Source organism: Siniperca chuatsi, linkage group LG18 (genome assembly GCF_020085105.1).
Source record: "Siniperca chuatsi isolate FFG_IHB_CAS linkage group LG18, ASM2008510v1, whole genome shotgun sequence".
Taxonomy (NCBI): Eukaryota; Metazoa; Chordata; class Actinopteri; order Centrarchiformes; family Sinipercidae; genus Siniperca; species Siniperca chuatsi.
In genome coordinates this window covers 17,359,981-17,380,551 of record NC_058059.1, presented here as the reverse complement: position 1 = coordinate 17,380,551, position 20,571 = coordinate 17,359,981, and the positions used below count along the sequence as shown (strand labels likewise).

The 20,571-nt window shown below is 39.9% G+C and overlaps 2 protein-coding genes across 4 annotated transcripts; one reads left to right on the top strand and one right to left on the bottom strand.

Annotated features, from left to right (window-relative positions):
• Positions 1 to 1,371: 1,371 nt before the first annotated feature.
• snx30 (sorting nexin family member 30) lies at positions 1,372 to 17,255 on the bottom strand. Of its 2 annotated transcripts, XM_044174540.1 has the most exons (9): positions 16,938 to 17,252; positions 13,406 to 13,621; positions 10,634 to 10,744; positions 10,358 to 10,516; positions 8,787 to 8,976; positions 7,465 to 7,664; positions 6,673 to 6,762; positions 5,989 to 6,141; positions 1,372 to 4,518 (listed from the first exon to the last, which is right to left on the bottom strand). In XM_044174540.1, the coding sequence occupies exons 1-9, from the start codon at positions 17,058 to 17,060 to the stop codon at positions 4,441 to 4,443; spliced, it is 1,320 nt and encodes a 439-aa protein (XP_044030475.1). In that variant the 5' UTR covers positions 17,061 to 17,252; the 3' UTR covers positions 1,372 to 4,440. The 2 variants fall into 2 exon arrangements, with proteins under 2 accessions (XP_044030475.1, XP_044030476.1); XM_044174541.1 differs by lacking the exons at positions 1,372 to 4,518; positions 5,989 to 6,141; positions 6,673 to 6,762 and adding an exon at positions 6,775 to 7,185 and having other exon boundaries at positions 16,938 to 17,255.
• Positions 17,256 to 18,150: 895 nt separating this feature from the next.
• Positions 18,151 to 20,518, top strand: LOC122865718 (ints3 and nabp interacting protein). Of its 2 annotated transcripts, none has more exons than XR_006375532.1 (4): positions 18,151 to 18,538; positions 19,102 to 19,198; positions 19,410 to 20,158; positions 20,308 to 20,518. XR_006375532.1 is itself a non-coding variant. In XM_044174542.1 (4 exons), exons 1-4 carry the CDS (start codon positions 18,514 to 18,516, stop codon positions 20,120 to 20,122), a joined length of 309 nt encoding a protein of 102 aa, XP_044030477.1. In that variant the 5' UTR covers positions 18,174 to 18,513; the 3' UTR covers positions 20,123 to 20,518. The 2 variants fall into 2 exon arrangements, 1 of the variants encoding a protein (XP_044030477.1); XM_044174542.1 differs by having other exon boundaries at positions 18,174 to 18,538; positions 19,410 to 19,497; positions 20,024 to 20,518.
• The last annotated feature ends 53 nt before the right edge of the window (positions 20,519 to 20,571 follow it).

Here is a 20,571-nt window from a genome sequence, read left to right as displayed (position 1 = left end):
AAATTGCATCAAAACAACATCAGTATACACGCTTATTTATAATTACAACAAGATGTTATTAGCATCCAAATGTACGATAAAAACTCTGAACGTAAACAGTACACACTAGGGGGGAACAGAAGTAAAGACTGAAGCTAGATTCACATGTTCATAAGTCGCCTGACTTTTAACCTTTCTTACAGGTTTGATTGATCAAGTTTAATCTATGCTGCAAATCAGATTTTCTCTTCATGTGTGAATCTACGTGAAGAAGGCATGAGGAAAAGACGTGGACATTTGGCTTGGAAACATTTGAATTGTACGTCAAAGAAAAACAAAACTCCCGTCTCCCCTGACTCTCCCCTCTTTAGTGGCAGCCATCGTCATCCCTGTTTGCAGACGATGACTTTCTTTACATCAGAGAACCAAGTTTCCAAACAGACGTAAAATATGTCTCAACCAACTCGACACCAGACTATTTATTGTCATTTTTGGCAACTGAAAGAAAGCAAATGTAGTCTTTTGTTCAGCAGACATTTCTGGCAGGGGGTGGAGCTATGTATATAGTGGTAGAAAAGGTTTCAGTCGTAGTCATCTGGACACTGTTTTCAGAATCAAGACGTTTGGCTCCCATCCGGAAGTCATTCTCAATTACAACACAATTGAGAATGACTTCCGGATGGGAGCCAAACGTCTTGATTCTGAAAACAGTGTCCAGATGACTACGACTGAAACCTTTTCTACGATAGAACACTCCTGGACGAATGAGGGACTACACCGTCCTATGTATATAGTGCAAAAATAAATCAGCAGGCACCTAGTATAAGATGGGGATTTTACAATGGCTATGAGTAAGAAGAAGTAAATTAATCAGAGAACTATTGTTGGGGTTCCAATGAGCATTTTGGCTATGCAAGATTTACATCGGTACAAATCTTCAAAAATCCCTTTTAAAATGTGTTATTGTACTTCACATACTCATTGGAAACCCAACAATGATCTCCTGCTTCTTTTATACAAAAATAGACCCAGCTGTACCATATAATTCAGCTGTACATTGGGGTATATTGACTATATAGTATATTACCATCAGAGCAAAAATACATTTCAATCAAGTCTGAATGATCCCATAACTTGTGCATGCTCAGGTCAGGTCAGTACAGTTATCGTAGAAACGGTTTCAGTCGTAGTCATCTGGACACTTTTCAGAATCAAGACGTTTCGGCTCCCATCCGGAAGTCATTCTCAATTGTAGAATTGTACAATTGAGAATGACTTCCGGATGGGAGCCAAACGCCTTGATTCTGAAAACAGTGTCCAGATGACTACGACTGAAACCTTTTCTACGATAGAACACTCCTGGACGAATGAGGGACTACACCGTGTCAGTACAGTTACTTCATTTACAGCATTTATAGCAGCAAAGCCTACAGATGCACCGTGCCTTCGTTTTAAAAATCACTGCCACGATTTACAGTGATCAGCTGTAAACAAACAGATACAGAGTATCGATCGGATCCAGTAAATAAAACAGAACTAAAAGGAAACCGTGATCAAAGCCGCTTTTTGTCCTATCAGATTAACTTTTATCATGTTTGCTACATTTCCTATTCCTTAGTTCTTTATCAAGTCATTATATTAACTTGCTCTCTCATTTCTGTTCCCGAGTGCAGTGCACTAATATGAAATGGTGAACAGATTTTGAAATCTGAAACTTTATAGTCAAAACTAATTATATATATATATAAAAAACAAATTGGGGACCCACTCACAAAAACACTGCTCCATAGTGCTACTAGTGGTCAAAAACTCTACAGGGTACCTTTAACTTTGCTTAATAGTGATGCATTACCTTTCCTGAATTCCTGCTCTTGCCAAGTGAATAACAGTGACTCAGTCTGTGAGGTTTGGATAAACCATTTTTAAAATATCTTCCATTGTGGTGCATGTTCATGTAAGTTATGAAAATTAACATAAAAAGGATGGAAAATGTGGAAAATTATAGTGGAACGGTTCTAGCAGTAGTTTGGGGATAAAAACGGAGGTCTTCTTCTACAGTATATGTGAAAGAAACATGTGGATTTTAATATTTCAGTACAAATACAATAATTGTGCATTAGTGTATCTGTAGTACTGTTCGTAGCTGCCTCGACACTAGAACACAGTTACTCAGAAAGCTTCTCTCCGTCTAACTGGCTGCATTCAAAATGCCAAAATAAAAATTCTATTTTCTTCATGTGCCACCTCACTGACTTCTGGTAGTAAGAAGAAGCTGCTTCATGCTTTTAAAGCTCGAGGAAAACATGAAGGACAAATAAAAAGAGAACTGACAAAGTACTAAAAACAGCCAAAGTAACTTACTCTCATCGCTGTCTTACAGCACTCGCATTTGGCTACACTGAGGGCAGGCTCAGTAATGCGACATCAGCTTAAAAAAACAGGACAAGGGCCATTCCAGGACAATTAGATCAAAGGACATTTAAAAGAAACAACTAAAAACACAGGAGATTTCTCTGTTTTTAACAAAGCCTCTCACAGACCGCAACAAGTCAAATCAGCACTTTATTTCTGAAAATCCTTTCAGTAAATGAAATGACGCTGAAGAAACTCGTCATCAAACAGAAGTTATTATTACATTTGTTGGGGGAAAAAAATTCTGTTCATGAGGTTACAACACTGTGGGATCTGTGCCACAAATGAACAAAAGTTCAAATCAGTGTCTTTGTAAATGTGGTTCTGATGAAGATGTCCCTTACTGAGTCTGCCCGTGGTCATCATTGGTTGAGTTTTCGCTACTTTATGCTGACCGTAATGAGCTCGCAGTACGGCTGAGGAAATTCAAATTAGCCAGGATATTAAAAGGAATAACATTAAACTCTCAGCAAGCTGCATTTATCTTCTATGGCTGAAAGCCATTTTGGGAAAAGTCAGAAATCACTAAATAAAGTGGGTTCATCAAAGATGAGGCATTGATGTATTTATAACAGAATATCTCAGAATGGATTTTTCCTTCAAGGCAAGGCCACATCATCAACAACATTTTGAGCCAAAAAAAAAAAACCCATAAAAGGAAACAAGTGTTACGCAAAAATGCTGTTGGTCGCCGTACATGCTGCAGTGCTACCACACCTTCTTAAAAATGTGAGTCAAAGAAAAATGCGTCAAAGCTGAGCAGACAAGGTCACATCGTCAAACTGCTCAGTCAGAGGGGATTAACAGAACTAAACTGTAAACCATTTCCACAGTACTGAGTCATTTAGTCTCGTTAGATTTTAAAGTAAAAGGGTGTATCACTCAGAATGTAGTTTTTGCAACATCTGGCTCTGACCTGAAGAGCTTTCACAAAACTAATTTTGTAGCACTGGTCTATCCAACTCCTCAGGTGACACCGCAGAGATTTCCCAGAAGCCTCAATGACAGCTCTAAACTCTGAACTCTTTTCTAAAAGGTTATTTCAGGTCATATCCAGCCTTCGAGACTTTCTCTTCTTAAAACAAGACACATTTTGTTAATGAGGTGCAATAATGCCGCATGTTCCCAATGCAGACGTTTTCTGCCCGCTGTTCCTTTTAGCATCCCCAACTAAGTTAAAGCCTTCGCTTGAAGAAGAAGTTGAAATCCCTACAGCAGGTATAAATGGCCATGGTAAAAAAATAAATTAAAAAAACTAAAACAAAACATGTGCTATCAGGAGAATCCAACAGAGGTATTAGCCACCAGTTTCAAAAGAATGAAAACTATTAGCAGGTTAACCACTAGGTGGTGCTGCTACACTGCACTCAAAACACATGTATAACCAAATCTGCTGTGTGGATCTGTGCTTAGCTTCATGAATGGGTATGGTCCTTTAAATTAAGTATTAAGTAGTAAGATTCAAATTTACAGCCAATGTGGTCCCTTTAAGAGATGAAAGAGAATTTAATGAGTCTTGTATCAGTGGAGAGTTTTAGTGTTACATTTCCAAAGGCTTTTACAACCTGACAGGGAAAAAAATCTCGGGGATGCTCTGAATACTTCATGCCCACGCAAAATAATATTATTGTATCTGTTTTCTGCAACGCTAAAGAGTCATCCATAACACTTGGCTAAATGTGAACATGGAGAGAACAGACAGAAAAAATGCCTCTCTGAGGCCGCGGTTAAATAAACACAAGCAGCATTGGCAACTGTTAATTGGAAATATGAAGTAGAAAAAGTCAATAAGAACAACGACAAAAAAACAAAACAAAAAGTGTCTGTACATAGTAGGTCTCTCCTCTTTCCCCGCCAGCCTTGAATGCACCATCCGTTACCTCCTTCGCAGGTCAGATCACTGAGAGAGACGACTCCCCTCCGTACAATCATCTCACAGGAGAACAGGGGCAAAGTCCAGCAGTTCAAGTCTGCTGCCCCGGTTGGTCCTTTTCCTTGGCACGAGAGAGTGTGTTAGACAGAGAGGGGGCCGACACATGAGGAGGTGTTTCAGTTCGTCTCACTCGTTTTGTCCTCAGTCTGTTTGTCCTGGAGGAGCGTTATAAGCGACTCCCACGCTGCCTGGCACTGCAGAGGGTGGAGATGGATGAAGACAGTCGACGGAGGCAAAAAATGAAGTGAAAGGGAAAGAGGGAGAGACAGAGGGAGTGTAATAATCAGTGGCAGCTTCATGTAAATACAGAATGTATCTGTTTTTGTCACACACTTTGTTCAGCTTTAGATTTATTCTCACTGTTGCCAGTAATGTTGAGAAGCCAGCTTTTGACCGTCTGGGATCACTACTTCGACCCTCGGACTGGTGAGATAATCTGGTGTAAGTGAAAAAGTAGTCCTCACTCCTCCCTCACTGCCACCACGTTGTTGCCCTTGAGCAAAGAATTTAACTCCTTATTGCTTGAGTAGATGTTGTACTGGGCAACTTCCAGGTGTGAGTGTGTGTAACTGTGAGTGTGAACGTTTCTGCTAAAGAGCATTCATGTTCAGTGAATTTACCCTGGATAAACAAAAGGTCAACAACTGACTGAGTTCTCCGTTGGCTCTGGTCCCAAAGCTCAGCTTGCTACACATACTAAATTATTTTACAGTATTGACTTATCATTATGTGTTTACTGCAGACCTGTGGGTATCATCTATAGAAACAATACTTTTTTTGAGTACTGACTGACTTGTTGAGCATTGAGTAAAACATGTTCCATGATCAGATATTTCTTGATGTGAATAATAATACTTTTAATTTCATGTTAAAACAGTTACCACTGATGCATTTCAGAAATTTATAGATTAATAGATTTTTGTATTGAAACATGTTTAAAATACTTTTTTTAAAGTGTTATTTTGGTATCTCAGGTATTGTAATGACACGCATCCATAACCTTCTCTTCTCCACTGACACTTTTAGTGTTATTGTGGGAAACATGAAAACCAACGTCTCCTTTGTCGTCATTTGTTGCCGCAGAAAAAAGCCGGTTAATGTCTGTGCTGTGGGCCAGCTCCGATGTCCCCACTAAGCCTTAAGCACTGAACCCTCACAGACTTTAATGGACATGACATTAGCCTAAGTATGTGACCAAACGCAGTCTGAGGAATGGGACAGCACTTTGTGAAATCATTTTACCTGGACACAGACATTTCTGTGCACAGTTTAGCACGAGGCTGATATTTCAGACTGTATGTCTGAATGCAGTTTAATGAACTTTCTGTTGATGAAAGTGAAACAGCTCTGTCCGACTAAATCAGCATCTGCCATCATACGACAAACAACTACACATACATAGCGCTGGTTAACAACAAGTGATTATAATTAAAAGGAAAAATGTCGGGGGAGGTCATTGGAACTGGGCCTAAGACTTTCTGAAAAGCTAAATCTGTGAATACATCCCAACACAATACAGATAATATTTTCTGTTTCTGTTTTAACTATTAAGATGTTTTGATCAACGATCACAAGACAATTAAATCTTTTTATCCCGAAGAGATTTAAAGTCCTTTTGCAGTGTTTTTAAGTCATTACATAGTGCTTTCCAGCAGCCTGCGTACCTTTTCATAGTGATTGATGTTTTTGTCGGCCATGCTGGTGAGAAGCTGTTTGAAGTCTTGTCTCTTGTTGCTCTGCCAGCGCTCCCAGTCTGCCTTCAGGTCAGCATTGAAACACTCCACTTTGTCCTGGCATTTCTCTACCTCCACCGGCATCTACGGCGAGACAGAGAAGACTACAGCTACAGGGGCCTTCAGGGGACATAATACAAGACTACAGGCTACAGGAGTACTACCACAGGGATCTGGGTGGTGCGGGAGTTTTGGAGGAGAGGGTTGTATTAGAGAAATTTGACAGTGACAGAAGACTTCCACCAACTCTCCCTCTCAAATCCTGAGTCTTTCTTTGTGGAGTTAGTGTTGCGTATGGACAAACGATATCCAACTAATCCTATCAGCACTAAAAGCTTTTATTTAAATACTCTGAAGAAATTAACTCATTGATGGACTATAAAATCATTTTTGTGAAGTTTAGTTAATTGTATAGTTAAAACACTTGTATTAAAATGTTTAAATGTCACATCATGTGCTTACAACAGAGAAATTTTAGGGATAGAAAGTAATATCCAGAAATGAACTCTGGGAAACTATAGACAATGCCAGAAATAGCAACAGTAAACACAGCAATTTTAAGACCTATGTGTGAAAGGAGCTTCAGATTCAGATGAGAGGAAGGAGGAATCTTACTGGTGTTCTGTCTTCCTGTTTGCGCAATATGGCTGCTTCTAGTCGACCCTCGTACTCCGCCTGGCTCTGGTCTCGCTTCCTCAAAACATTCTGTAATCAACCAGAAAACATCAGCTGTTTTACTTTGCACTGTTAGTGTGACATTTACCGATACTGTAATATTTCTGAGAGAGACAACATGTGAAAAATAATTAACAGGGAGAGATATGCTGAATCAGCAGCTTGGTGAGGGACAGGAAGGGACACATGCAGAATCTCAGATGCCACTTCCTCTGTTCAGCCTCAAATAAGAAGCAGGTGTGTCCCAAAGCCATACTACAACCTAATTCTCAGCAGGTTTTTAGTATGTAGTATGTTCACACTGGAAAAGGGACAAAATCAGGTTTACTCAAACCAGATAGTGAGCATACTAAATTTGGACGATTTCTGCATGTGCTGTTGATGCACACTATTCTCCCACAATGCAGACATTAAACAAATTGCGGGTAGTGGTGAAACTGCTCCAGAAAGATCCTGGAAAACAAAACAAAAAAAAGTATTCAATCATAGGAAAAACAGAGTGTTTGGGACACAGCGTGTGTGGCAAGATAGAGTAGTTACTCTCATATTTATTTATTTTTTTTAATAATGGATGTCTACAGGGGTAATGCTTTTTTGGCTGCAGGAGATTTTTTTGTGGCAGTACCGCAGTCGCTAATTGACCACCAGGCTGACTCGCTGTACCGTATCCAGCTCTCTGGATCTATAAACTAAACAAAACATTTCCTGTACGACATCCCTCGTCCCTCTCACCTTCATGGACTCTATGTAGAGGACGTACTCTCTGAGTACAGGAAGGAAGTCCTGGCTCATGCTGTCACTCTGGTCCTCCAGCGATCCACAGCACGTCGTCACGCAGCCAGCAACGCCCTCCAGGGGGCGCCGCAGCTCTTCCTCAGACCCCGCCCAGCTGGAGTACACGGTGCCGTACTCACGCAGCTCTGTGAGGTACTCTAGAGGGGGTAGAAGCAAAAAGAGGTGGTTAGACAGCCAAGTAAGAAATTAAGAAAAGAAGAGTTATGGTCTACTTAATGACCTGTGGATACTCTGTGTCTAGATTTTAAGTTTGAGTGGCTAATACTCTGCAACAACACAAGACACTGCTGGACTAGAAAACAAATCACAGCAGAACTTTCTCTCTTTCCTCACAGGTGATAAGGAGGGATCGCCATGTTCTACTGCTAAATCTATATTTGTAAATTACACATGAGAGAGGGTGATGGCTAAACGCCCGGCTGAGTCAAGCATGCACGGCATTTGCTTTTTTACACTCTCTGCCAGCTCATAGGCCTTCATTATCTATATTATCCCCGAGTTCCCATCTTATCTCCTCCAATATGGAAACAAGGACCTTTCGTTTACGCTACAGGCCATAAACTGCAGCACATCTAAAACTCGAACAGATGGTGTCGACGAGCATTTCACACGGCAGATGACAGGTATTTACAGAATCACTTGTCATGCATGAGTTAGGCTTGCACTTATCAAAAACAAGGCCCAAAGGTCTGTGGGGATTTCTCCAAACCAAACACTACAGCACTGAAAAAGTCAATACTGCAGATAAATTCATACAAGCTAGCGTTAGCCACCCGGCTCAAGACTGAACCATCTCATGACACAAGCTAATCACAAGCACTGTGTTGTAGCACATACGAATAGCTGCCAGTAAGAAGGTCTGCTGAGAGAAGAACTACAAGGAGTACTACTTGAGGCCATGTTGCAAGCAGCACAGACCGCTGTTTCAAAATGTTGCTTCCTGGTGCCTAAAATACACCGTTGGAAGAAGTAACTATGAAAAAGTGGCTTCAGCTCTCTAGCCACTGAAAGTGCTTGTTACATCGCAGGGCTTATATGTAAAGTTTCACCACAATAAGGCTCTGTGTTAATGATAATTGAATTGGTAAATCAGCTCAAAGAGAAAAACAAATGCATCTTTTACGCTCCTGTTTAAAACCTGTACTGTTAAAATTATTTGTGAATTTATTTCTCTTTTTCAAACTGATTTACAATGAATCATCACCCTTGGAGTGGCATGGGTCATTTTATGTCATCAGGCTTCTCTACTGGTCTGCTACCTGATTGCTCTTTGAGGATCCTCTGAGCGATGCGGTCGATGGTCCCCAGTTTCTGGCTGAAGGTGTCCAAGTATTCTCCCATGGCGCAGAACTCGGCCGGCCGCGCCCGCAGCTTGTAGCCTCCGGCCACGTGCTTCACTGACTCGCCCACCTTGGTCAGCAGGGCCAGACCCTGACGCTTGTTCAGGTCCTGCAGACACACAACAGGCAACATTATATCATGAATCCCACTACATGGGAATGAAGCAAATGCATTAATGTGGCAATAAAACAGGTAAGAGGACTTTCTTCATTTTGTGAACAGACAGCTTCTTCTACTGTTTTATTACCTTCAGTGTTTTACCACACATTTTACATTGTAGATTTGATACTGTTCTTATGGAGGGTTTCACCAGTCAAAATATAAAAAAAGTTTAGATGTACCTATTTAAAACTTCCTGTCCCACCCAAAGCTAAAGAGGTACGTTTCAAATTGTTAAATAATGTTTATCCATGCAAAGAATTTTTACATTCAAAATTTAATATTGAGGACAATGTTTGTACTTTTTGTTTAGCTAACATTGAAACAGATGAGCATCTCTTTTTCTCATGTGTTTATTCAAAGATATTTTGGGATAGTTTCTGTATTTGGGCTTATCAAAATAACTTGGGTGTCCGATCTTTCGATTACAATGATGTTAAATTTGGCATTGTACTGGAGGACAAATCAAAAGATTTAACAATTAATAGTATGATTGTTGTGGAAATTTTTTTCATTCACAAATGTAAATTTGGCAACACTAAACCTTTATTTAATGTTTTTATTCATGATATGTCATCTTTAAAAGAGTCTTTGAATTTTTGTAAATCTTAGAATGCACTTTGGCTAAGTAATAATTTGGATGCTCTTTCTTTCAACCCTGTAATTATGGCTTTCTTTGTTCTTGGTTTCATTTTTGTTCAATTGTTCGACCTGCTCTACTTGAAATATTGAATGTTTAATAAGCCTGTATGGTTTTGAAATAAATATTAAAAGGAGAAAAAAAAAAAGATTTGATACTGTTCTAGTATGCTTATGCGCTACTGCTACAATAACCTCATTTCCCCCACAGGGATCAGTAAAGTTTTGTCTTGTGTCTCAGGTACTTAGAGACAAAATTTGTGACTGATGGCAGATGTGGAGAAAACACACGCACACGTAAAGAAGCAGAAGCTCTGTACTTTGTGGTATTGCATTTTACTGAAAGATCTCTTATTTGCATTAAAACACGCAAGGTGCTGCATAAAATGAATTGCATACAAGCATGTGACAGTGAAAAGCACTGACTGTCCACCTTGTGTCTCTGAATGAAGGAGTCATTACAGTTTATAACCTTCCGAGAGAGAGCGCCTGACTTTGTGTGTGTGTGTCAAATACAGAACAATTTTGAGCCAAAGCCAAAAACTACCCAGCCTGAAGCAGCAGATGTACAAACTTTTACATCAGTAAACATTTTTACTGTTGTTGTTAAGGGGTGAAGCAGTGATCATGGACATACATTCTTATAAAAGACCAAAATGTCCCTGAACTTCCCACCCTTGTGTTGTCTTACCTTGGCAGACAAGAAAGTGTTTAGATGTGGGTTGAAGGAGAGGACGGGATGGTCGGCAACTCGCTTCAGGAACTTGTCCAGAGCTTTCATCCTCGTCTCCACGAACTCCTCCGAGAAACGGTCGACCACGCCCTTCATCACAAACTTCTCTGGCAACGGCTGGAGACAAGAGGGATAGAGGAGGAGGAAAGAGGAGAAGCAGAGCAGAGAACATAAATGAAGCGTTTCTCGATGGAAAGCAGGACAGAAGGCTGCATAGTGGCTCATTTAACCTACAGGGATGAGGTGGGTCGGCTGGCTGTCCTCCAACTTAATCCTCAGCCAGTCAAAGTCCTGGTAGCGCCGTCGCACACAGTACTCCGGCAGGTCAAACTCTATCCTTGTTGTCTGAAGAAAAACACACACAAGCATAGTTGCTGTGTTACCGAGGAGGATACAGTGTTTATTACTTACTAAAAGCCCAATTCTGACCCTTAATTTAACACAACACTGAAAAGGGACCCAAACCCTTGTGTAACTGGGGGCCTGAGGGCTAGAGAAATCCAGTATATTGACTAGGAGCCTTGTGAAATCAAAGAGGGCGCTGGCTGCAAATTCCCTGGGTGTGCTTGGTCAAGGAAAGTAGATTTTACTTGAGTTATTTTTTTATGCTTTACATATATTACACTGTATACCACTGTATCTTTACTTGACTTTCCTATTACATCTGAATATTTAGTCTATTATCAAATATTTTTTTTGTTTCCAGATTCAGCTATTACTGACAGACTACTGCGCCATCATTTTGTTAAAATGGCTAAAATAGTCAAACGTGAAAAATATTACACGAGTTTGTACAATTACCTATTTTTAAAAAAACAATTTACAGGATTTAAATTGATCAGTAGCAATGAATCATGTTTCACGTCACAGCTTAAACATAAGCGTATTAATGATTGGTTTAGTTATTTATTATTAGTTTTCATTGTATAATAAGTCAATAAGTTCATAAATGGAAGTACAGTACGTTTGCACACAGCAGTAGAATTCATATGCCCACACTAGACTGGAGGTCGGCCATGTCTCTGTTCATCTCAGCACATTCAGGATTACTGTATATGCTTATTGACCTTGAAATATAGCTGACAGTGTGCATACCAAGGCTGCTCAATCTATCGAAATATTAACAAAATCGCAATATGGCCAAGTGCAATATCCAAATCGCAGAAGCTGCAATTTTTTGATAAAAGGTCAATTGTGTGACAAAACAGCATTACAATGAAGTACTGTAGTGCTGCAGAGATGCCCTGGCCTACAAATTTCAATCTCCAGATGTAAGAAAACACGATCATCACATCATCATGATTTTAATAGTTTTTTTCAGTGAAAATGAAATACGTGATGCAAAAATGATCTTTCCCACTAATCGTGAATCATATCGCAATCATAATATCTGTCAAAATAATCGCAATATGATTTTTTTTTTACCATATCGTGCAGCCCTAGTGCATACACACAAACACACACACACTCTCTCTCTCTCTCGCTCTGACAATATAGTGTTAAAAGGCACCCCCCATATGCTCTCAATTAACACTTTGTGTTCATATTGGGCTGTGATATTTGTCTGCAACCTCTGAGCCAAAGCACCATAGTGCACATAGCAACTGTTGTCATGACGCCACCCAAGAGCTCCTGGCAGTGTCTCCCTCTGAATCTGTTTCTTTCATTACATGATGGAAAGGCATCCAAAGCTACGATTCACTGCTGAAAGTCAGAACAAATTAAGTTCTGTCAGGCAGAGTGGTGGCTCTGAGATCTTCCTGCTCTTGTTTACCAGCAGCGACATTTGAAGGATGGATCCACCTGGTAAACAACACATAAGTTACTGAATTCATCTCACCTCTGGAATATAAATCTTTTATGGGAAGGTTAAGGAAAAAGTCACCCCTGGGATACATTCTTTGCCTGAAGGTGGCGACACTGGTATGTCTGTAGTGCTAAACTGCTGCAGCTGCTGCGATTACTTTGCATTCCTGTAGGTGGCACAGGTTGGCATTGTGTAGAACTGGTGGGACAATGACTGAACAGCTCCCCCTTGTGTAGAATCTGCAGCCTGCTAAATGTGAGTGAGTGAGTTTAAGAGTCACAAGCCAATACCATATGGTGGTTCACCTCTAATAAATGTTTGAAATTTAGGAAATTTCTATTTTATTTCTATCTTTTATGTTCTTAAAGGTGCCCTGTGGAGTTTTCTTGTAGAAAAACAAAGTTATGTCTACATTCAGTGTTTCTCAACAAATCGTATTGTGTGCATTCTTGAGGCCTAACAAATGTGGCGAGTGCATTTCCTTCATTTGCAAAGCCAATTTTTGGAAGAATTTCTAAGATTAATTGTTTACATCCAGTTTTTTTCTTCCCTGCCTTTGTTGGCGCATTGCTACGTTTCTGGGCACATTACCGCCACAAACTGTCGATCAGTCGAATAGTGGGAACGATGGTGAGAAGTGTGCATGTGCTCAAGATACAAACAATGCGGGAACCCATTCATAAAAACATTGCTCCATAATGCTAATAGTGATCAAAACCTCCAAAGGGTACCTTAGATCTTCCATACTGGTAGTTTTGCATGTTTTATCCCATTAAATACTAATTGTGTGTATTAACATTACAGCACGGCATTTTACAAAGCAAGAAAAAAGGTCCAACTGCCTGGGATTTAAGAGTTAGCAGCTGAGAAGCTGAATGGGTACAAGCAGATATGGATGTTGAGGAACATATAATATAAAAACTGAAGTTTCTTATATTAAAAAACATTGCTGTTCATGAGACAGCTCTTAGCACTTGGATATCAAACTTGCCTAGAATACACCACCAAGATGAGTTTTTGAAACAATAATAAAGCACAATGAAACGAAGACTATGATGGATTAGGCTACCACCTTGGTAGGTGGGCTAAAACATGCTACACAACCGCTATAATCCCATTAGATAGAAGTTTAACACAGCCCCTATTGTCCAAAGAAAACCAGGTGGACAGTGTTACCATGACACCGGCCAATAGCAGACCTTGGTGGAGACTCTGTAGGTGATGTAGGTCTCCATAGTGGAGACGTGCTTCTTTGGGTCGTCGACTGTGACAAAAAGGTCACGGGTTTCTGTGGAGGTGTAGAGGTCCCGGACGTCTGCTTCCAGGTCGTCGTCCAGCTGCAGCCTGTTGAACAGCGAGGACGCGGAGGCGGGACTCGACGTCTCAACCGGCGTGCCATTGGTCAGCCCTGCTTCCTGCGTGGACAGAGACCATGGTGATATCAAATTCGGATGTTGCTATGGGAAAAGCTGCAAACAAAGAGCTGATAGACTGATGCTGATGCCGTTGTTTCTCTCTGTAAATGGGGCTCTTGTTGAGGCTGCTGCTGCGTACACACTCTACATCATCTGACACTACTCCCGTCTTTCTAACTGAATGATGGACGAGAGGAGAGAAATGGAGCATTTGTGGGCTGGGGATACATTTCCACAGGCTTAATACAAAATATTCCAACTGTGGGAAAACAATGGCTAGTTATGACTTTTATAAAAGACGATAAGTTTTCCCGCGAAGTGCCCTTCATGGCATCCTTTCTACTTTCGGACAAAAGTAGGCGCTTGTTGCATTAATCAATACAATCAGTATCTGGATCTACAGATCTGATCAATATATCACTATCAAATTGATGCAAAACTATTTATAGGCTATTCACAGATGACACTCTTCCACAGCTACGTCAGTATAAAATATGTGCTGTGAGATTTGTTCTAGCACTTTAAATTTTAGTGTTTTTTATAGCAGCAAGTAGAGAGCAAATGACAAATTTCCTCCACAGGCTCCATCAAAACACAGCAAAAGTGCTCAGGAAAGCTATAAAAAGGCAAATAACTAGACAAAAGTGGAGGCTTTGGAAAGTGTCTCCTCAAATGAAGAGACAACCTGTGGATTTGGACACATTATTATTAGAGAAAAGAGAATTATGGGGTTGATTTTCTACTTCTAGGTGCTTTAGCAAGGTCTCTGAAGATCTCATTAGCAAACAGCAGCAGGGACTGCAGGCAACAGAATGTTAAAATGTAAACAAAGACTAAAATGTAAACACTCCAACTGGAAGGTAGGCAGAACACTCAGGCAGCAGGGCTGCATCATCGAAAGAAGATTGTGAAAATAAAGCTACCAACCAAATCTCTCACTACAACAACGTGTACCGCCACATCTGATTTAATCTGAACACACTAATGTCCTCTGGGCCCACATCTTGCCTCACATGAGGAAGGAACAACTTAGTTCCTGAAACAGGTTAAGGTGCAGATGTGGAAAGCAGAGAAGCTAATGTTCAACCTTAATCACTTTTTTTCTGCCACACACACACTTTTATTTTATTTATATATTTTTAAATCACCTGAAGTGGGCATGTGTGCAACTTTTCCAATTCAATCAGTGTCGACAAAAGTGCTACCCCTCTGTCTCGCCTCTCTCACTCACAGGCTGCTGACTTACGAAGTCAGCAGCCTGTAAGTTTTTTTTTTTTTTTTTACACTGTGATGCTAACCTGCACTGGTAATCACAGTTCAGATAGTTACGTTGCGTTGCATCATTACACCACTGTGAATGAACAACCAAAGCCACTGCAACACAGCCACACTCAGACACACAGATATAACTATCGTTATAGGCCTTTTTCACAGCAGACATCTTGACTAGTCATAGTAGGAAACACACAGGTGTTAGTAATAACATTAATGATGGCTTCCCAGAAAGACATGACATGTCAAAATATCTCCTGTGAAAAAGGCATATTAAATGACATCAACCTCTACTTAAGGATGTGATTAAATATTGTGCGCAAACACTAATAGTCATACCCAAAATCTCATATCACTACATTATTGATATTGTGGGACTGAGTAAAAATGTCATGATCAGTCATGCAAATTCCAGATTTTCAAGAATGTCTGTACAAACACAAACTCCTGTTTGCTTTCTCGGGTTAAGAAACTAAGACTGAACCCTTAGCAGCAGGTCAATGACAGGATTTGGTTGTTTAACATTGTGTGTACTATGTTCACTAAAGTACTGCAAAAACTTTCACGTGGACCCCAGGAGGAAAAATAAAATAAAAGAAAGAAGGCAAAAAACACAAACAAACAATGAGACAATTGAGTTTTGCTATACAAAATCTGTTCAGAGGATTATTATTCTTATGGAAGGTGCATAGAAAAAAAAGATTGCTTAGATAAATATTTAAAATATGACAAAACACCAGACGATACTCATTCATCCACCAAGGCGGTACAATATTCCAAATGTATTCTTTTATAATAAGAAATGTTTATAAATGTTAAATCTGCGATGGATCTGGGTTTGCATTATAAAATTACAAAATTGCTGACAGACAATCATGGCATATATGTACAAGATTTTGTCATTCTAGTAAGTTCATTAGACAAAAAAAAAGTTAAAACATTTTAAGAATGCAATGTTAAGAAATCCTTCCCAAAAAAATCTTGCCAAAGACAAATCATTGTTCCCTGGCCCACGGTCTAACTTTCCATTAAACTTTATTGAAATGTGTTGACACATTGAATATCCTGCTAGCAGACTGGGACCAGAACTATAACCTCCTTGGTGACAGGAGTAGACAGGGGAACTCTTACAGGCTTCACATTTTTAATTTGTGTGGAGGTTGTTTTTGCCTCCGGTTGGCTCTCTGGGTATTCAGGAAGTAAGGAAAGTACTTTACCATGCAAAGTAACCTTGTTGGGCAGACTTATCATAGCATCTCCTGTTGGCAATAATTAACTGCAAAACCAAAGTGGTTGCTAAGGTTGTTACTCCTAAGTAAAACAACAGCAGGATAAATAAAAGCTTTCGTGATTTATTGGCTTGGTCCATCCTTGTTTATATGGCACACCTAGGCTGATAATGATGTCAAGTCTCTTTTTAGAAAGTGCAACGAGAGAATCTGTTTTCTAACCAAAATATGTGTAAACTGGAGTCAGTGTAGTGCAACACATGTTAAAACCTAGGCTAATCCAATTGAAATGGTGTTAACACATTACACATAGTAGCCTTGTGTGTGTATTTGTGAGTTTATTTGTGCATTAGTAAGATGTCTTCCCTCTTTTCCTTTTCTCTGTGCTTGTTTGTTTTTAATGTTTTTGTGATTATTTGCTGTATTGTAATAAAACGTAAGTACCGTTATAAGACACAGCTAGCTAAAACACTGTTTTTTGGTTTTTGAGATTTTTCTTTCATCCAACAGTGATTCAGTGACAAACTCAAAACGGTTCAGGCTCTAACCTCCAGTCATGGGCAGTAAACCTAACATGGAAAGAAAAACATTTAACATTAACCAGAAAAGGGCGATGATTCACGTTTATCCCGTTTTCTCCATTTAACTTCCACCAGTTTGCTACTTCTTACTTTGTGGATTTAGCCATAGACACTGGTGGCTGCCTGAAAACAGGTTAGTGTACAGAGTTTAGTTTGGTTAACCGTCCTCTCTCCATCCCCTGATTGCTTTCAAACCGCCAAACCGGTGTCCGGTACAGCCCCAGCAGACCCTACCTTGTTCCCTTCGACGTTGACGGTGACGGAAAGCGGCTCCTCGGAGGCGGACAGCGGGTGGAGGATCTCCGCGATAGGCTTCTGCCCCGAGCTGGCCAGGCCTCTCGGAGCGCCGACACTCATCCTGCAGGAGGCGAGAAGACGTGACCGGGTATCGGTGGTAACGGCTGTCCGGTTCTCCACGGCTGATACGGTTAGTATAGACAGAGGGAGGCTTTTTTTTTTTCTCCGTTCAAGGGTCTCTTCAGTTGAGATGTTACACCCGCTGGTTGGTCACAACTGTCAGCTGACTCCCACTGCGCAGCTCCGGACGTTAAACTACACGAACCCGGATGTAAACATATGTATCACGTGACAACAAGCAACGAATGAAATGCTAAAGATCGTCTATCGAGAAGATCAGTCAACTGAAACTTCTAACCCTGCTTTTTTTTTTTACCAAGTTTATTAGCTTGTAACACCACACCGCACAACAAAAAAATGGAAGGAAACATCATCTAAAAAGCAGTCAATATGAATAAAATATTAATAAAAATATTATTACATTTAATTAGACAAAAAACATTCTTAACTCAAGGTCTACTCACTAGCATTTTCCAGAGCTCATTTATCATGGAAATGTTTCCCTGTCATTGTCACTAAACTATCTCCATGACAACTGAGCAAACTTCATCTGCTGAAGAGGACCGTGAAATGTGATTGAAAGCCAAGGAAATAAGCTAGTAACTGGACCTTAAGTTTTATTAATTATTATTATTAACCAATATTTATTTATCTATTTCCCAAAGTCAAGATTGAATGTTCACGCTCATATTTATTGATCACTTTAAGCAGGTGGTCAAAATTTGGATTATTTGTGCTATCAATAATTTGTGCTCTAGACTAAATAACTTGTGCACATGACGAAGTAATTACATAACAAGCACACAACTGATGTGCTAACTTTATTGACCATATACATTTAACATTTGAGGAAATCAGAATCAGAAATCAGAATTAGAAATACTTTATTGATCCTCAAGAGGATCAAACAATTTGTATTTGATTTCCTGTGTGCATATATTTTCCACAGACATCTGGGCTCCAAATAAGTGGGCCTCCATATGATATCTTGATTCATTTAAAGAGCTCATAATATTTTTTTAATAATTATGCTTGTTTACTATCCTGTGCCGTTCTCTTGGTCCATGATTCGTTTACTGGTTACCGGAAATAGAGAAGAGTGAGACCTCGTCTCATATCCTCCTATCTGACCTTCCTAGCTGAAAAAAACCGGTAACTGTTTCAAGAGGAAAAATGCGACGGACCGACAATATATAACCACGAGTTTTATCGTTATTTTAAACTTTCAGTTACTGTTACAGTGGTGTACAACAGCAAAGTCTGTGTAGTTTAGCCAACTCAAGTTTAAGTTCCATTTATCTTCCAGGGGGACTTTTAACGTTGTACGTTATCCATCAGTGCAACATTAACGTTAGCTGGTCGGAAGGAAACACACACAAATACTGTTTAAACCATTAATATAATCATTTCTGTAGTTTGTTATTTACACCTACCTCTTGCTACCTGCACCGACATGGCTACTAATCCTCCAGGACAAGGTAATTATTTTGTTTTGTGACAAACGATATTGGTATTGAAGTTCTTTGTCTTTATCAAGCAATCTGTAGCCACTCCTGACTCTAGGGGCGTAGCTACAAACGCTAATAGAGTGCTACAATTTGATGCATGAAAGCTAAAAGAAATCCACAGTTACTACAAAAACTGAGCATAAAACTACTGTCTATAGGTCTATATGTGCTCAGTTTGTGGTCTTCACCAATCTGCCATCTAAGGTTCTCTCACTGCATAATTACAGAAGCAAAATTGTATGATGATATTCACCACCAATATCTGGTCAGTTGTGGAGATGGATTTTTATTTATATTTGTCATTTTTAACCTGATCTGTTTTGTGATTAAATGTCATTCTAATCTGACACATCTGCTCTGTAAAGTATTAAATAACTATGTTCTTTTTTTTTTTTTTTTTTTTTACCCCTTTTAACCTTTATATATCTGCAACTCAACAAGACAGTAAAATGCAGATGTGTATTTTTTTCTAATTTACCATTGGTTATCACATTGTGTGGTTAACACAATCATCTGCATTTACTCCAATCCAGCCTTCCCGAACAAGGCACGGGTGGCGATCCTGGCCGAGCTGGAGAAGGAGAGGAGACGGCTGATGCAGAATCAGTCCATGAACACTCCTGGAGCCAGGTAGGGTTAGTGTCCAGCCATAGAGGGTAACAGGAGTTTTATCTCAGTCAAAACCTTGGAGAAACATTTTTATGGGGGGAAATTAAACATTGATATCGTATATCCATATACAGTATATCCTTGTATACAAAAGGGTATTGTCAACAAATTTCCAGTTACACCATAACATTATAAACTGTCTCTCTTTTTTCCTTGCCCTCTCATCCTGTAGCATCTCTCTGTCCAGACCGAGTCTGAAGGAGTTCAGGGACAGCGCAGAACAGCAGCACATCGCTGCCCAGCAGAAAGCTGCCCTGCAGGTGAGACAGAAGAGAAGACTTCATATCCTTTTCCACACTGCAACAAGTGGCATGACAAATCGCTATTAATGCAGTCACACTTCAATTTTTGTAAAAGCACGAAGGCACCTGTACTGAAACATGTTTGAACAGCAGCTCAATACCAGTCACCGGCTTGAACAGAAGTCTGAAAATCATTTTAAGAGAGAGAGAGATTTCAAGGCAACATGAAACATCTCACAGAAGTACAAAGAGGCTCCACGGTCACTGCGTGGTTTTTGGCGCATCATCCTCAAACACTGTAATGTGATTTAATGTGCGAGAGTGAAAACACAAAAACTTAAGCAAGTCGAACTAACACCTCCTACATTTGTCCATGGCTACTGTGCTGTAAGGTTTCTCTGTAATTCCGTCTACCAGCACCTTTTTAAAGACAAGTATGTCTCATTTGTTTAATCAATATGATTATTAACTGGTGAATGTGTTCAGTAGAAACTCCTCATACAGGTGTGCTAACATAAACGTTTGACTGTGTCTTCTCTTTCAGCATGCACACACACACTCATCAGGCTTCTTCATCACTCAAGACTCCTCGTTCGGGAACCTAATCCTCCCCGTCCTTCCACGCCTGGAGCCTGAGTCTTGACCTTTTTACCTCTTGTCCTCATCCTCCTGCTGCCCGGTATGAGACAAAGCTTCGGAATGACATACGTGCACATCAGACCCCGGCCACTCTCGGTTTCCTCTTTTAAGTCTGTGATTAATGGACAGTTCTTTGTCATGTTGTAAACGATCTCAGGGGAGCGTGACTATCATTTTTACATTTTCCAGACTAACAAGCTGGCTGCTGAATTTAGGAAAGCTTTCAAAACAGTCGGAAGTCGGTTCCAGATAGCTGTGAAACATCCAAGTCGTCCAGGGGCTAAAAACGAAGTCTACAGAAATACTGTAAATGCCATCCTGCTGTGTTGCCTTTCACGGCACCAATCACATTGTTTTTTTACATTTGTATCTATTTGGATAATAAAATTGTTACATTTAATTGTGTGTGTGTGTATATATATCTATTGAATTTCAGTTTTTTTGCACTGGAGC

What these genes read in the sequence shown, in the direction of transcription:
- snx30 (XM_044174540.1), bottom strand. Translation starts at nt 17,060, where the DNA reads ATGAGTGTCGGCGCTCCGAGAGGCCTGGCCAGCTCGGGGCAGAAGCCT. An exon ending in CCTACAGAGTCTCCACCAAG is followed by an intron (nt 10,745 to 13,405) that starts GTCTGCTATTGG and finishes GTTTTTCTTCAG; the next exon opens with ACAACAAGGATAGAGTTTGA. An exon ending in TCTACATAGAGTCCATGAAG is followed by an intron (nt 6,763 to 7,464) that starts GTGAGAGGGACG and finishes GGTTGATTACAG; the next exon opens with AATGTTTTGAGGAAGCGAGA.
- LOC122865718 (XM_044174542.1), top strand. Translation starts at nt 18,514, where the DNA reads ATGGCTACTAATCCTCCAGGACAAG. An exon ending in ATGAACACTCCTGGAGCCAG is followed by an intron (nt 19,199 to 19,409) that starts GTAGGGTTAGTG and finishes CTCATCCTGTAG; the next exon opens with CATCTCTCTGTCCAGACCGA. An exon ending in AGCAGAAAGCTGCCCTGCAG is followed by an intron (nt 19,498 to 20,023) that starts GTGAGACAGAAG and finishes CTTCTCTTTCAG; the next exon opens with CATGCACACACACACTCATC.